Raw genomic sequence first — 16,117 nt, forward strand, 5'->3', positions numbered from 1 at the left:
CCCAGAGGGACCAAGAGGCAGGCACCCTTCTGGTCCGGAGCAGAGATCCTGTCCCTACTCGAGCTGTGGGGCACGGAGGAGACATTGCAGGATATCCACTCCAAGCGCCGCAATGCCAATATATTTGAGAGCATGGCCAAGTCCCTGGTTTAATGGCGGACACAACATACTGCTACCACCTCGGGGATGTTGTACTCCCTCACATTGAGGTGAGTCAGCAGGCACCTGAACTGTGCCTAGAGGTGGCCAAAGGCACACTCAACCTGGATCCTAGCCCAGTTCAGGAGTCCAGTTGCCAGTGTAAGGCTTCATAAGCCATGGCATCGGGGGTAAGCTGTGTCTCCCATGATGGATAATGGCATCTGCACGTCCTCTACATCAAATTCACAACAGAGGAAGAACGTTCCCACCTCCTGCTTTCTGTACAGGCTACAGTTCCCAAACACATGAGCATTGTGTGCCCTGCCGACTACCCAACAAAAATGTCTGTGAATTATCCACAGTGGTCAACCAAGGCCTGTAGCACATTAGAAAAGTAGCCCTTGCAATTTATGTATTGGGCCGCTCAATGCTTCAGTGCACGGATTAAAATATTGGTTCCATCGATGGCTCCACCACATTTTGGGAACCCCAGGGCAGCAAATCCAGCCACGATGGGGTCCAAGTCTCCTAGGTGGATCACCCTGCACAGCAGACTGGAATTGATGCCCCTCACCACCTGCAGAAGAGACAAACAAACACACAACACAGAGAATGAGGGAGGAAGTGCCTGAGCCCTTGGGCGGTGCCCAATCCCCTCCTATCGCCTGCCCCTCTCAAAGGCCCCAGGAGCAACCCCCTTTAAGGCCACCCCCCCCAGCAGCAGGGTTGTGTGAGGGTGGGACTGCAGAACCCCCCAGGGACGGGGCTTTCCCCCCACCTCCACTCCACCCCACACCCCTAAAGTCTCGGCTGAACTGGTTCCAGGTGGCCTTTTATGTGAAATAGCATCCAATCAGTCTGGATGTTCTCTTTCAAAAAAGCAGATCACTTTTTCGATGTGCTTTTGTGTGTGGACACGCTGTTGCGCAAGAAGTTTTTTCAGAAGATCTCTTCCGAAAAAAGGTTCTTGCACAAAAAGCCTGTAGTCTAGATGTAGCCTTAGACTTCAGAGTTAACATGGCTTTGAGTTGATGGTAGTTCATGCCTCTTCTACAGTTATTGTTTTGGACTCTCTAACTCAGCCTCAGTCTGCACTGCATCGGTTACATCTGAGTCACATTTAAAAGGTTTAAAGCTTTCAGCATTTTAAAAAGCTAAAAATTAAAATGTTTAAAATAGCTTAGATTCCCATCTGCTCCTCTGCCCCATCACTCCCACATTGCACACTGACAGAAATATAGAAACACAAGTGTCAAGGAACATTCTTTTGTCACAGTGTTCGTATAACCTTCACACCTACTGGGTGTGGTTCAGTGGCCCATGTAGTGACACTTAGGCTAGGTCTAGACTGCGACATTTTTGCGGAAAAAGCTAGATGGGGCCAAATGGCAGAAAAGCCTCCTCTTTCGGCGGAGACCCTATGCCTCATGAAACAAGGTATACAGGGCTCCCCGAAAGAGCGCATTTGCTCTTCCGCAATCCCACAAAAACCCCATAATCTAGATGTAGCCTTAGATTACTTACAGGGAGAGAAAGAATGAGTTTGCTCTAATGTGTTAGCTGAGAGCCAGCTACCTGTATAGCTCAAGCTGTCGAGGATTATTCACTAAGCTCAGAGATCCCAGGTTCAGCTCTGCCTGTTGGTGCTACATTTGCTCTTTGTGGTTACGAATTTGGGGGTATAATCTTTTCAAAGATTTGTTCTCAAGATGTTTTCTAGTGACAACATTCTTGGTTTCCCTCTGGTTGTTAAATGTTTCAGATCTTAATTCCCAGGCTAGAGTGCTGCCTAATCATTGGATCTGGACTCATTATACTCTGGCCATCTGAAGAAGTGGGTTTTGCCCACGAAAACTCATGATATCATCTACATGTTTTGTTAGTCTTTAAAGTGCTACTAGATTATTTGTTGTTTTTTAAGTTTTTCCTGTTACAGACTAACTCAGCTACCCATCAGAAGCATTCTGGACTCTATCAATGTTTCCTGGTGAATAGTCTGTCTTGCCATGTCCTGTCAATCTACCCAATTAGGAAAAGTTTTGTATTGCTTTATTGTACTTCTGCTGTATTTATCTTCTGCATGTTTGACAGCAAGAATTTTAACCTTTAGTATTGACATTTGGGAGGGAGGGGTTATGATGAGTAGGTCCACCCAGAGAGAGGTTTTGAGTTCTTTCAGAACACAGTAGTTTCTAAAGGTCTTTTCTCTTTAAGAATGAGTCAGCTAAACATGAACAAAAATATGCATGACAAAGTTGAACAGGATTTTGGTTTCAGACTGGAATTTCCTGCAAGCTGTAGAACTGTAAATGTGCTACAGGATTTTCCAAGTACATTTCATGGTGCTTTTGGGTATATACTTCTTAGGCAATCTTTTGGGGTGAAAAAATGCTGTTGATGGGTATGCAGTAGAGAGAAATAGTTCACCAACAAGCAATTTTTCCATATTTTTTTGTTGTTATTTCTATAAGGTGACCAGGAATTTACTTTAGTTCTTAAGTCTCTGTGAAGAATAGTCACCATCAAAATTTGTATCATGCGTGATAGTTCCACCAACTTAGCATACTGAAAAAAATTATTTTATACAGTTCTGTGTACAAGCAAATTGCTACTAAAAAGAGTGGTACAAAAAGCTGAAGAACACATTCCATTTTTAAAAGATAGAACATTGTTCCCATGCAAACATTCTGTAGTGTGTCCTTCAGCCTTCAAACAGTCCCTCACAATATGGCTATGTCTACACTGGCATGAATTTCCGGAAATGCTTTTAACGGAAAAGTTTTCCGATAATGGCATTTTCGGAAAAGAGCGTCTAGATTGGCAGGACGCTTTTCCGCAAAAGCACTTTTTGCAGAAAAGCGTCCGTGGCCAATCTAGATGCGTTTTTCCGCAAAAAAACCCTGATCACCATTTTCGCGATCGGGGCTTTTTTGCGGAAAACAAATCTCTGCTGTCTACACTGGCCTTTTTGCGCAAAAGTCTTTCGGAAAAAGACTTTTGCCCGAACAGGAGCAGCAAAGTATTTCTGCAAAAAGCACTGATTTCTTACAGTAGGAATTCAGTGCTTTTGCAGAAATTCAAGCGGCCAGTGTAGACAGCTGGAAATTCAAGCGGCCAGTGTAGACACAGTCCGCCGCCCCCGCTCTATTAGTAATTCCCGTTGTGCACAATGCACTGCTCGCTTTTGTACCTCCTCGGCGGAGTGGGGGGTCCGGGCCCGCCCTCACTCCGGACCCCGACCCAGGGCCCTAACACCGAGAGCGTACCTCTCGGTGGTAGCAGGGGGGCCAGCACCCCAAACGCACCTGCTCCCGGGTTACACGACCCGCCCTGGGTCCTTCTCCGCTCCGCCGGCTGCTGCCTTGCTTATCCGGCCGCTCCGTCCTCCGCCTCCCCGTCCGAGACCGCTCCTCCCGCGGCTCCTCTGCCCGTGGCCCGCTTCTCCTCCTCCTTGCTTCCCCCCTTGCCACTCTCGCCCCGGCCCCTTTCTACTCCCCTGCACTTCCGGGTTCCCCCCTCCCCCTCCGTTGTCGCGCCCGTGACGTCACCCGCCACGCTCCCGGGCGCGCCGTGATGACGCGCCACGGCCTCCTCGTCCCTGTTCCACGCGCCCTCCGGCGCTGCGGCGTCTGCGCCCCTCTCTCTGGCGGCCCCAGCTACCGCTAGCGAGTGGCGGGGCGGTTCTGCCCCGTCACACCAGCCCTCTGGCTAAAGCAGTACCAACCCTAATTAAATCATCCCAGCCAGGGCTTTGTCAAGCTGGGACTTAAAAACCTCTAGGGATTGAGGTTTCACCACCTCCCTAGGGAACCCATTCCAGTACTTCACCACCCTCCTAGTGAAATATAAATCTAGGTGTCTGTAACAAGTTGGCAAACTGAGGCTATGTCTGGGTGTGATTCTCTGCTCACACACATGCTTGCGCTACCTCTCATCTGAGAAAGCTAAAAATAGCAGTGTAGTACCAGTAGCATGGACAGTGGCCCAGGGGCTAGCTGCCAGAGAGCTTTTTGGGGGGTTGAACTTGAGGTCCAGGATGCTGTGAGCCACAGTCTGCTGTAATCCTATCTCAAAGAAGCCACAAGGTTAATGCAAAAGAATAGGGCTTTGTCTATACTGCCCTCTCTTGTGCAAGAAAATATGCAAATGAGGCAAAGTGGTGAATATCGCTGTGCCTCATTTGCATACTTAATGAGCCACCATTTTTGCGCAAGGGGCTTTTGCTCAAATAGGAGCTCTCTACATGGCAAAAATCCCCTCTTGTGCAAGAGCCATTCTTCCTGGAAAACGGCAGAACGGCTCTTGTGCAAGAGGGGTTTTTTGCCAAGTAGGCAGCTCCTTTTTGCACAAAAGCCCCTTGCACAAAAATGGTGGCTCATTAAGTATGCAAATGAGGCACAGCAATATTCACCGCCTTGCCTCATTTACATATTTTCTTGCACAAGAGAGAACAGTGTAGATGTAGCCTAGATGTTTCCAATTCTTGAATTACCCAAGGGGTTCTGTTAGCTGCAGTGAGGATGTACAGGTTGTGAAAATATTTCTTTTTGAGTGAGAGGAAACTTTGGTTCTAGATTGGAGGAGATCTTGAAAGGAAACCATAATAAAAGCCTGGCTTGAGAAGAAAGCATCAGATCAGGTTTATGTTCAGGGTTTTTGTTTTATTGTTTTGGATTACCAGTAAAGCCCAACCCTAGGAAGGGATGACTGTGGACACAGACAGAGGGTCTCTCTGCTCTGTAGTAGGGATGTAATGACTAGTTCACTACCCAATAAGCAAATGCTTGTCGGGTAGTCAAGTAGGAACTCGACTAGTTGCTTCTCCTGCCCCCCGCCACTTGCTCCCTCGTGCCCTTTAAATCTCTGCTGGAGTCCCTGGCAGTGCATGGTCCACAGCCTGGGTAGTGTTGAAGGGCTGGCTGGGAAAGGCTAACCCAGCCCCTCTCCTTCTGCCTGAGGCCCTGCCCCTTCCAGAAGATCTGGAGCCAGCTTCCCCCCAGGTCCCAGCAAAGTCTCTCATCTGCCCTGGTAATACATGACTCTCCCACTGAACAGGTCTCTGGATTCAAGAACCTATTTCCCAGTTTAACAGTGTAGTGCATCCTGACTACACACTATCTTTTAACAAAAAGTTAGAGTCTGTGTTGCAGCTGTTATAGAAATTAGGCCTTTGTTTATCCTCCATATAAACTTGTATTGTTGCTATTCTATTAATTGGCGCATAGTAAACTAATAGATTTGGGACAGCTGTGTGGAGCACTGAGCTTGGCTTCCCAGACTGCTTGGTTTCCTACTGATCTAGCTGAAGAAATGGCTTCAAGAGACTGATAGGAAAAAAAAGTAAAATATTTTCTGCCCCAACAAATTCTGCACAATGGCCATGTTCACATGATATACATGCATAGTATATGAACTATCATGGGTTCTTCAACTTGGCCATCACATTCCACCCCATACTATGAAAATATTTACTCGTCTCCTGATGCTAGCAAAGGGAAATGATAACATTTCAGTTGCCATAGAAAAGCTGTAAGACAAAAGAACAAGGAATGTGAGAAAATAAAATGGGAAGAGAATTTTAAACATATTGGCTAGACATCCTGTATATTGTTCTTGCTTGTTGGGTCATTAACATTCTTAGAACTCAGCAAACAAATAAGCATCTATTGAAAAATCAATATTTGCTAAACTACAGAGATTTTGACTTCTGTAGAATTTTAAGTGAAAAATGATTCACTATACCTTGTTCTTATTATTGCTTTCCAATGGAGAGGTCAGACTTTTCAGAGAGATCTCCCTCCCAAAGAAACACTTATTTACTGTGTTCCAAGTTTCATGCTAATTTAAAAGTAACGATATCAGTTTAAAAAATGTGGCTCCATTTCTGTGTCTAAAAACTGTGGCTGCAAGTTTGCACTCCCAGCTATGTCTAGACGGCCGCTTTTTATCAGGAAAAGGTACGTAAATTGCGCTCTGAAATTTGTGTACCTTTTTCTGATAGTTTTGTCAGAAGAGGCTTTTCTGAAATTTGGCCCGCCTATGCTAGGCCTAATTTCGAAAAAACCTCCTCTTTCAGAAGAGCCCTTCTTCTTTGTGACACAAGGAAGACACGGCTTCCAAAAGAGTGCGTCTGATCTTCCGCAAAAAATATCAGACGAGCAGACGTGTTCCCTGGTCATGGCAGAGTTTGGAAAACTCCGTAGTCTAGACGTAGCCCCGGTTATTGTGGGAACCTAGACTTCCAGATACTTGATTTTCATGTACTATTAGGTACTTAAATATCCATGTGACAATAATTGAGAGACTGTAAAATTTCCCCAAGTTTATTTGCAGCCTCACACAGGGCAGCCAATGTATCAGAAAATCAGGCCCAGACATTTAAAAAAAAAAAACACCTCCAGAATTACAAGAAGAAGTAAATTCCCATTCTTGCGTCCATATTCCCATCTCACATCTTGATGGGAAACCCCTAAGCTAAAAGTTTTGAGGGCTCCTCTTTCAACCACAGCAGGCGATACATTCTATCCCTTCTGGGAATCCACAACCCCTAATGCCTCAACTTCCACTTCCCATTTCAACTGCTGCTGCTGGAAGTATGGTTCTCAGGGGCAGACTCCTTCTCCAGCAGCCATTACATTGGTTAAGATGGGTTATTTTTCAGTTGTTTTTCTTTGTTGCTACTACCCAGGCTAAGTCTTTGAAGGCAATTCTTTGCTACTGCTATGTCCCTATGGTAAGGAGGAATGAGTAAGTACACCATCTGATAAGAACCAGCTCTGGCCAATAAAATGCAACGCAATCACTGGTTCCCACTACAGTGACAGACATTAGTGGCTCAATAATAAGGCCATCTCCTAGCAACATCTCCTGGAATACAGATGTCAGTACAACATAGCTTTTGGGTACAGAGGAGCAAGTGAACAAAAACAATGAGTTATGGATGAACCTTTTTTGAGCTCATTAGCTGGGCAGATGAGACAGCATTTGTAAGAGACCTTGGTGTTGCCAAATTTTATAATTTTATCATGAGTCTCATATTTTGAGTTTTTTCTTAATGTTTAAACTACTGTCATGATGTGATTATGTAGAACCTCAGCTTTCATTTAAAAAAGAAAGTGAGGGCAATTGAGCTATGTCAATTGCGTAGCTGAAGTTGAAATAGCCTAATTTGGCTTTTGGTGCTGTCTATACAGCAGGAAGGCAAAGGAAGAGCACTTTTCTTTCATCTTCTCTTACTCATCATGAAATGAGGGTTACAGGAGTCAGTGTAAGGAGTCTTCCTGCTCACCTATTATTTTGAAATAATGGCTTTCTGTATAGACACGCTCTTTGTGATTTTGGAATAATGTCATTTATTCCAAAATACCGGTGCTGTGTAGACATAGCCTTAATTTCTAGTCCTCACTGTTGAGGAGGAAAACATGCAGATGCAGCCAAGCATACCCAAAAAACCTAGAAAGTCAAAGAAAAAGGATAATCATTTTTTTAAACGATCTTGTGATTTCTAAACCAATCTCGTGATTTTTAGTGGCATGATTTTTAAACACCTGAGATTGCCAATACTGCAGTAAGCAATGTAACCAACTCTCACAATTTTAACACATCTCATAAAAGTTAGTTTTCTTCTTTAGAGTTCTAGCTGCTGGAATTTGTGTGAATGCATGAGAATCTCAGGTTTTCATCTTTCTAAATCACTTTCTTAGTCTTCATAATAGCAGAGAAAAGCTTGACAACATAATCTGAGTGTAATTAAGTTCAACAACCAGAAGGCAAATATAAAAACTCAATGTGTGTTTTTTAAAATCCTGATTTTTAATCCAATTTCAAGATCTTTGGGGCCTTGCTTGTGATATACTTGTAAATATTTGGCAGTACGAAGAACATGTCATAGCAGTGCAACTTTGGTCACCCTTTAGCTTTAGGCTGCTGCATTTGAGCAAGTGCTAAATGCACATGGCAGTAAGGTATCCAAGAGAAAAGTCTGTCAGAATTAAATTAACTATTATCAAAGATTAAAAAGTAGTATTTACGCTGCACTACAATTTAACATAATTTAAAGATACAGAATCAAATTGCTAATGACTCTTCCTATCACACATACACAAACAATGTTAAAAACCTATTATTAAGGTTGTAAAGTTAAGCACTCAAATATTAAAAAATGCCAGAATTAAGGGTGTCTATGAAACTTCAGTTTGCTCTCCTTACCACACTTCTACCTGTGCTTTGTGATTTGATCGAAGAGGCTACGTCTAGACCGCAGGCTTCTTTCGGAAGAAGCTTTTCTGGAAGAGATCTTCTGAAAAAACTTCTTCCGAAAGAGAGCATCCACACTTCAAAAGTGATCTGCTTTTTCGAAAGATAGCGTCCACACTGAATGGATGCTAGCTCACATTTATGCTGTGATTACTATGGACGGAGTGGCCACTAGGGCACCTGTACTTTTTCCTCTTTCCTCTTCTTTCGAAATAACTCCCTCTTCCGTGTCCACACAAGCCCCTTTTCTCAAAGAGCTCTTTCAGAAAAAGGCTTCTTCCTCATAGAAAGAGGTTTACCAATGCCGTTTTTCCGAAAAAACTCTGTAGTGTAGACCTAGCCTAACAGTGGTCACCAACCAGTAGATCCTGGAGCCTCTGACAGGTACTCATGACCAGTGTGGCCAGGAGGCGATCAATTGTCAGCACTTCATCTGCCCTTTCCCTGCTGTGCTGCCCCTGCCCTCTGCAATGGAGGTGCTCTGGGGAGCCTCTTTCTTGCTGTGCAGGGTGGGGAGGCTGAGAAGGGGCATTGATGTCAGGGTGTCCCTCCTCCCTACACCCATGTACTCCATCTCCAGAGAGTGAGCAGAGCAGAGAAGGAGTGGAGCAGGGGCAGGGCCTCAGAGAAAGGGTGAGGAAGAAGGCAAAACAAGGGCAGTTGGGTTTGAGGTAGATCCTGAATTAAATTTAAAAAAGTGATCATGTGCTTAAAAAGGTTGGAGACTGCTGGTCGATAATTACATGTTCATGTGCTATTTTTTCTCCTCATAGTCCCAGTGTGCTTGCCTAACAAGTCTTAGTCTCCACACTCTGGATTCCCTCTGTCTCCCTCCCTTAGTGCCAGTTCCCATTTCTTTTCCCCAGCTATTAACCCCCTCCACCCAACACACACACTGTCTCTTTGTTGCCAGCCCTGTTCTGGTTCTGTTGGGGTGCTGCTGCTTTATTTACCTGTGATGTCAAGTATGGCCACTCACAGCTCCCATTGGACACAGATCGCCACTTCTGACTAATGGGAGCTTCGGGAAGCGGTGCGGACCGGGATGCCACTTTCAGCTGCTCCCATTGGTTAAGAACAAGGAACTGTGGCCAATGGGAGCTGCAAACAGTCGTACCTGTGGATGCGCAAGTAAATAAAGCATCTGGCAGTTTGCCAGGTCGCTTATTGCCTACCCCTGCTCAACACCTTTTTTCTCCCCACTCCTCTGGTTTCTGCACATAGAAAACATGAGCATAAAATATTAGTTTGGGAAAGTTATAAGTAGCTGAACACAGATTCTTACAATGGGAAGGGTCAATAAACTTTAATAATAGGCAGTACTACCAGCCCTACCTCCAATCAGTGCCAGCAAAATGCAATTCAGTGTATGTTGTGTGTATATATGAGAGAGAGAGAATGAGTGGTGATGTGAAGAGAAATGCTTCTTCTATTTAACCCCAACTTGAATGTATGAATATTTTCAAACCACAATTTGAGTATAAATGTAATTTACTCAAAAATGAGCATTGCTGTTCAAAGTAAAGTCTATGCCACCCTACTCTTTGAGCACAGATGACCTAAATGCAACACAGTCACTGATATTCCATGGTAGAATGAGTGCAAGCTATTGAAAGATTGAGCAAGAAGAACTGTAATTTTTGGCAGTGGGAAAAGAGGGCATAAGTGTGACCAGTGGTTCAGCATTATGTGGAGACAGTGGCCAAAGTAGCGGCACCCCTAGTGCCCTAGGGCTGGGATGAGGACATTTCTACCTTTTGTCCTTAGCACAATTATTTAATTGTCTAAATAATATAAACAATTTAAGCATTGAATTTACTGGATATAAGAGTTTAAATTTAACACTCATAGCAAGTAAGCTGACCGCTTTAAATGATTTACACTATTCAATCAATTACAATTGTGCTTTACACATGCACAGATGCTTAAGGGAAATTAGACAGAAAACACAAGTGAGTGGGTAATTTTCATCTGCATTTCCTTCTTTATGCAGTGCATGTGCTTGTAGACAAGTCAGTGAGCACCCTATCTACAATTATCCATATGCAGATTAAATTTCATATCAGCTATAACAGGAAATTCCTGCAACATTCATAATCAGTGGCAACATATACCAATGCATTGACATGACGTGTTTGACATGAGGAGGTCAAAGATAAAAAGCAACTTAAAGAAATTGTATTGAATTAAAGCCAACTGAAACTAAAGACGGACATCTTATTTGAAAAAACCAGGAATCCTGTGATATTTTAAAGATTAACACATTTATTTGGGCATAAGCTTTCATGGGTGGAACCTGCGTTGTCAGATGCAAGTGGGTTCCAGCCCATAAAAGCTTTTGCCCAAATAAACTTGTTAGTCTTTAAAGCTATGTCTACATGAGGGAGTTATTTATTTCAAAATAATAACTCCTGAAATAACTATTTTGAAATAAGCTATTCCTCTTCACAAGCAGTAGTTATTATTTTGAAATAACAAGCTCTTTATTTTGAAATAACAGGGCTGGTAGTGTAGACACTCACCTTGTTATTTTGAAATTTAAGTTATTTTGAAATAACTCCCCAGTGTAGACATGCCCTTAGGTGCCACAGGACTCCTCATGGTTTCGGCTGAAACAGACTAACATGGCTATCCCTTAAAACTTGTTGCCGTCTTATTTGGTTATTTCTCCCCCTTCTTGAGCAGTTGCCTGAGTTCTATGTAAAGCTATCTCCTATTTATTCAGAATAGCAACTGCAATTCATTTATTCAGGTAGCAACTGCAAACATACTTTTTTGTGTTTAACTGTAAAATAAGTCTCCTTTTTTAGGCTGAATTTGAATTTTTGCCTCTTGGATCTGTTCCTCTTGTATTTTCTATTTTGCAGTTTGACAGAGTAAACTTTTATTTTTCTTTGGGTGTAGAATATTCAAAGAGCCACGAATGTGGTGTATCAAGCTCATCATGTCAGCAGGAGTAAAAGAGGCCAAATTGTGGGTACAAGAGGTGGATTTCGTGGCTGCACAGTGTGGCTAACAGGTATTTTAAGCCTTATTGAGATTGCAAATGGATGTGTGAAATGTGTTGCTCAATGGTACTGGATGAGTATAACTTGAAATTAGTTTATCTATGTCAATAACCAAGGTATCGTTTAGTGCAAGATATAAAGAGGTCTGTTTATTTCAATTTGATCCGCATAAATAGATACTAATGAGGCCTAGAAAATTCTTATGACCTGGATACACAGGGTGAAATAAATCCCATTTGCTGGGATTTAAAATATTATGTTATATCATATTTATGCTTTGTATGTATAGAGAATAAATAATCCATAGAATGTAAGTTACATTGTATTCATTTAATAAAATGTTGGGGAAGGGATTACTGTCACGGTCTCACTCTGCGCACTGTTCCAGTTATGTTTGCACAGTTCTCTTACTACTATTTGTCATTTATCATGTTTGTTTGCTTGGTAACTCTTGGTATATTTTCTTTGGCAACAGCAACATGGGAAAATACACATTCCATAATGTTTGGAATGCCACTTTATCTTATGTTCATATCATTTTGTGGGCAGACCTTTCCATTAAAAACAGTTTACTTTCAAAAGGTTACTGACTACCAATCATTTAGGTGAACTACTAAATCAGTTAAAACTTATTTGTGAAGTTGAAACTCATCCAGTGCCATTTATTCCCTTTTGTATATAATTTATAGGTACTGTATGTGAAGTGTTTGCATTTCATTTAGTGGTATCTCTTCTCTGAAATATATAGAGACGTTACCATCACTTCCTATTGTTCTAATTTTTAAATGATTAGTCAATAATGAAATAACCATTGAGGGTTTCTTGATAGCTTATCTGTTAGGGGGTATGTCTAGACTACATACCTCTGCCGCTTGAGGCATGTAAATTAGACATACCGACATAGTCAATGAAATGGGGATTTAAATATCCCCCGCTTCATTAGAATAAAAATGGCCACCGAGTTGTGCCAGCTCAGCTGTTTGTTGGCACAAAGCGGCATTCAAGACGGGGATTGGTCGGCAAGGGAAGTCTTTGCCCGTCTTGACTGCTGCTTCATGCCGACAAACAGCTGAGCCGGCACAATGCGGTGGCCATTTTTATTCTAATGAAGCGAGGGATATTTAAATCCCCACTTCATTGACTGTTGGTATGTCTAATTTACATGTCTCGGTCTGCAGAGGCATGTAGTCTAGACATACCCTGAGTGACTGACTCTGTTGTCTTATATGAATTGAAGGGTTTCTGTCCCTAACTAGCCCTCCTGTCCTGACTCTGTTACTCAGAGCAATCTTCAGTACATGGGTCTGAACCTCCTTCAAAGAAGAGGGTTTTGGGTGCCACCACAAAACTGTCTTTACTCCCACTCAGACCTCATGGACTCAGTGCTCTTTGTGCATTATAGGATCCATGCAGAGCAACTGGGACATGAAGTGGTTGACCAGTAATGGGGGTATGATCTCAACCTTTTGACTTTCAGATCACTGTAGGCTTCTATGCCCAGCATCCCACCAACTGTCTTAGCCCAATGAGAGTACCAGGGTCTCCAGGTGATGGCCTGGCCTCCTCCGGATCCCCTGGGATTTGCTAGATTTGAATGTACCTATTTCACAGGAGAAAGGAGGGAACCAAACTCTGTGTTCTCTCCTGAGGAGAGGATGTGAGAAACTATGAGAATTTCCTTAGTGAGTTAGTCTGCTTGCGAAAAATCCCGTTCTTCATCTTCAATAGAAGAGGAGATTCTCGGGGCCTAAGTATACAATTGCTCCACTCTGGCTAATGTATGTCTCATGCCACTAATCTACCTCTGATATCTAACCAGTTCTGTCTAGTCTGTATTTTCATCTAGGAGCTGATGTTTAATTACTCATAACCAAAAATTAGATTGCTGTTTAGTCTTTTTAATACTCCGGATGGACCTCGGTATGCCTTGCTTGTTCTCTCTAACAGGTCTTTCTGGTGCTGGGAAAACAACTATTGGCTTTGCTCTGGAAGAATACCTGGTGTCTCGTGGCATGCCTTGCTACTCTCTGGACGGGGATAACATTCGGCATGGTCTGAACAAAAACCTAGGTTTTTCAACTGATGACCGAGAAGAAAACATCCGCCGTGTTGCTGAAGTTGCCAAACTGTTTGCTGATGCTGGTCTTGTTTGCATAACTAGTTTTATTTCCCCTTTTGCAAAGGTAAACCTATTTAAGATTGTTCTGATATTTACTAGAAAAAATGGGGTCTCTGCAGAAAGTCCACTGGCACTCTCATCACTAGAATTAATTCATATTCATTAGGAAAAGAGGCACTTTTAAAGAGCATAATTTATGTATTATATTTCAGACACACAGTTATGTAGTGTACTCACCACCCCTGGTATTTCAGGGTGTGATTCTGTAGGCATGTTTATCTGTGGTGTTCCCTAAAGGCCCTCTGTCTTTACACACCATATAGCTTAAAAGCAGCAGTTCCCTTTCTGTGGGAACAAATATTCCAGCATAATCTAAGTCCTCAAGAATCAACCTTGCTTCTGGGTCTGGCCCTCACCTCCTTTCCTGGGATTCCACTGCCTGTCCTCAGCTCTGGTATCAAACATTCTTAATCCCACCACAATTTTACTGAGGCCCAAGTCCTCAACAGCCTCTAGCACTTCAGCCTTTCACAGAAACTTGCCATCCTGTCTGCTCCCTCTAGCTTCCTCCTTAAACTCTTCTGCTTTTTATGGGGCCTGTGTGTCCATTATGTTATCACCCAATGTCGCCCAATCTTGCCCCCTGTGGTTGAGAAGCAGCTAACTAGATACATATATTGTATCTAGTCCATAAGTAATTATTACCTTTCCAGACTGTGATCAGTTTCCACCTCATCACACACTCCCTTTATTTTTCCCTCTATTCTTTTTTGTTTAGATCACAACTATGTAAAGTAAGTTCCCTTGATCCCTAATGCTCACATGTAAATTTGCATGACACATTGCTGTTCAAAGATATGCAGAAAATTAGGTTTCAGTTAAAAAAGTCAAAAATAAAATTTTCACTCAAGCAATTCATTAATCACGAGTTTCCTGAAAAATGGAAAACTGGAGGAAGGCATTAGGGGCTTTACAGTGGTATAATCATACTGCTATATGCTGTTCTAAAAGTTTTGGCATGCTGTATACTTGTGATTTATTTTGCTTCATGCTAATGACACTAATCTGCTTATATCAGGTCAATACAACTGGTTATAAATAATCTTTGTTTTAAAGCAAGGATTAGTTAATAAATAGTCATTCAAAGTGTAAGATTCTGCCATCCTGCCAAGTGAAGATACTTGTCCTAAACTGCTGTGAAAAAGCTGAATCTAGATCAGACTAGTACATTTTATTAAATATTATGTGAAAAGAAACATCTTTTCTTAGTAAGAAAATACTTAAAATATATAACAGTAGAAGACTTAACTGGCGTTGCCTGGGTTCGGCCGGGGTTGGAAGTGGGGACACACACTTGGCTGCTGGCTTTTACCTGGGTTGGCCAGGGGGAGGTGGGAGGGAAGGACAGGTGCACCCTGGTGACCGGCTTCTTCCCAGTGCTGGTTGAAGGGGGGGGGAGGCACATACCCTGGCTACTGGCTTCATCTCATGGCTGGCAAGTTGCACTGGGTGCTTGCTGTCCCCCTGTGGTCATTCCACAATATAACTCCCTTTACCAGATCCCTCCCTTTGGGTATGTCTACACTACCCTCCTAGTTCGAACTAGGAGGGTAATGTAGGCATACCGCACTTGCAAATGAAGCCCGGGATTTGAATTTCCCGGGCTTCATTTGCATAAGCGGAGAGCCGCCATTTTTAAAACCCCGCTGGTTCGAACCCTGTGCAGCGCGGCTACACGGGGCTCGAACTAGGTAGTTCGGACTAGGATTCCTATTCTGAACTACCGGTACACCTCGTTCCACCTCGTTCCTAGTCCGAACTACCTATTTCGAGCCCCGTGTAGCTGCGCTGCACGGAGTTCGAACCAGCGGGGTTTTAAAAATGGCGGCTCCCCGCTTATGCAAATGAAGCCCGGGAAATTCAAATCCCGGGCTTCATTTGCAAGTGTGGTATGCCTACATTACCCCGCTAGTTCGAACTAGTGGGGTAGTGTAGACATACCCTTCCTGTTTTATGAAAAACAATTAAATTTCAGAAACATCCTATTGTCCTGGCACAACCAAGCCCTGACCTTGCTTTAAGTTAGGATAAGAGGAAGCTGCTTTCCAAATGTGGTGGTCTTAGTTCTTTCTTATCATTTAGGAGGCATTCTTGAAGAAACAGACTCAGATGGTCAGAGAGACTCACATTTCTAAAATAGATAGATAGATTTTGCAATGGATGATTATGGCCTGTACCTTTCCATTGGAAAAATACAACTCTAGGCAGGGTTTTGTTATAAGATAAAACATCTAGCAACACTCCTCTGAGAATTCAGTTGAGGAATTGCTTGTGATTTCTCCCCTTGCTTCTTACAGGATCGTCAAAATGCAAGGGAAATTCATGAAATGGCTGGTCTTCCTTTCTTTGAAATCTTTGTAGATGCTCCTCTAAATATTTGTGAAAGCAGAGATGTGAAAGGGCTTTACAAAAAAGCAAGGGCTGGAGAAATCAAAGGTGTGGTAAACAATTTATGTTTCATGTTATTTTAGTATTTTCTTTTTATCTGCCTGCCTTTTCTCATCAACAGTGAAGAGTGCTAAGAGGAGCCAGT

General features: G+C 42.9%; 1 protein-coding gene across 1 annotated transcript in view; it reads left to right on the top strand.

The window, feature by feature from the left end:
- The window catches only part of PAPSS2 (3'-phosphoadenosine 5'-phosphosulfate synthase 2), a 78,822-nt gene that overhangs the window by 37,042 nt on the left and 25,663 nt on the right, over positions 1 to 16,117 (top strand). Inside the window, 3 exon segments of the mRNA XM_075935081.1 lie at positions 11,302 to 11,416; positions 13,353 to 13,588; positions 15,882 to 16,020. Of these exon segments, the coding sequence (XP_075791196.1) occupies positions 11,302 to 11,416; positions 13,353 to 13,588; positions 15,882 to 16,020 (490 nt within the window).

Source organism: Pelodiscus sinensis, chromosome 8 (assembly GCF_049634645.1).
Source record: "Pelodiscus sinensis isolate JC-2024 chromosome 8, ASM4963464v1, whole genome shotgun sequence".
NCBI classification, from domain to species: domain Eukaryota; kingdom Metazoa; phylum Chordata; order Testudines; family Trionychidae; genus Pelodiscus; species Pelodiscus sinensis.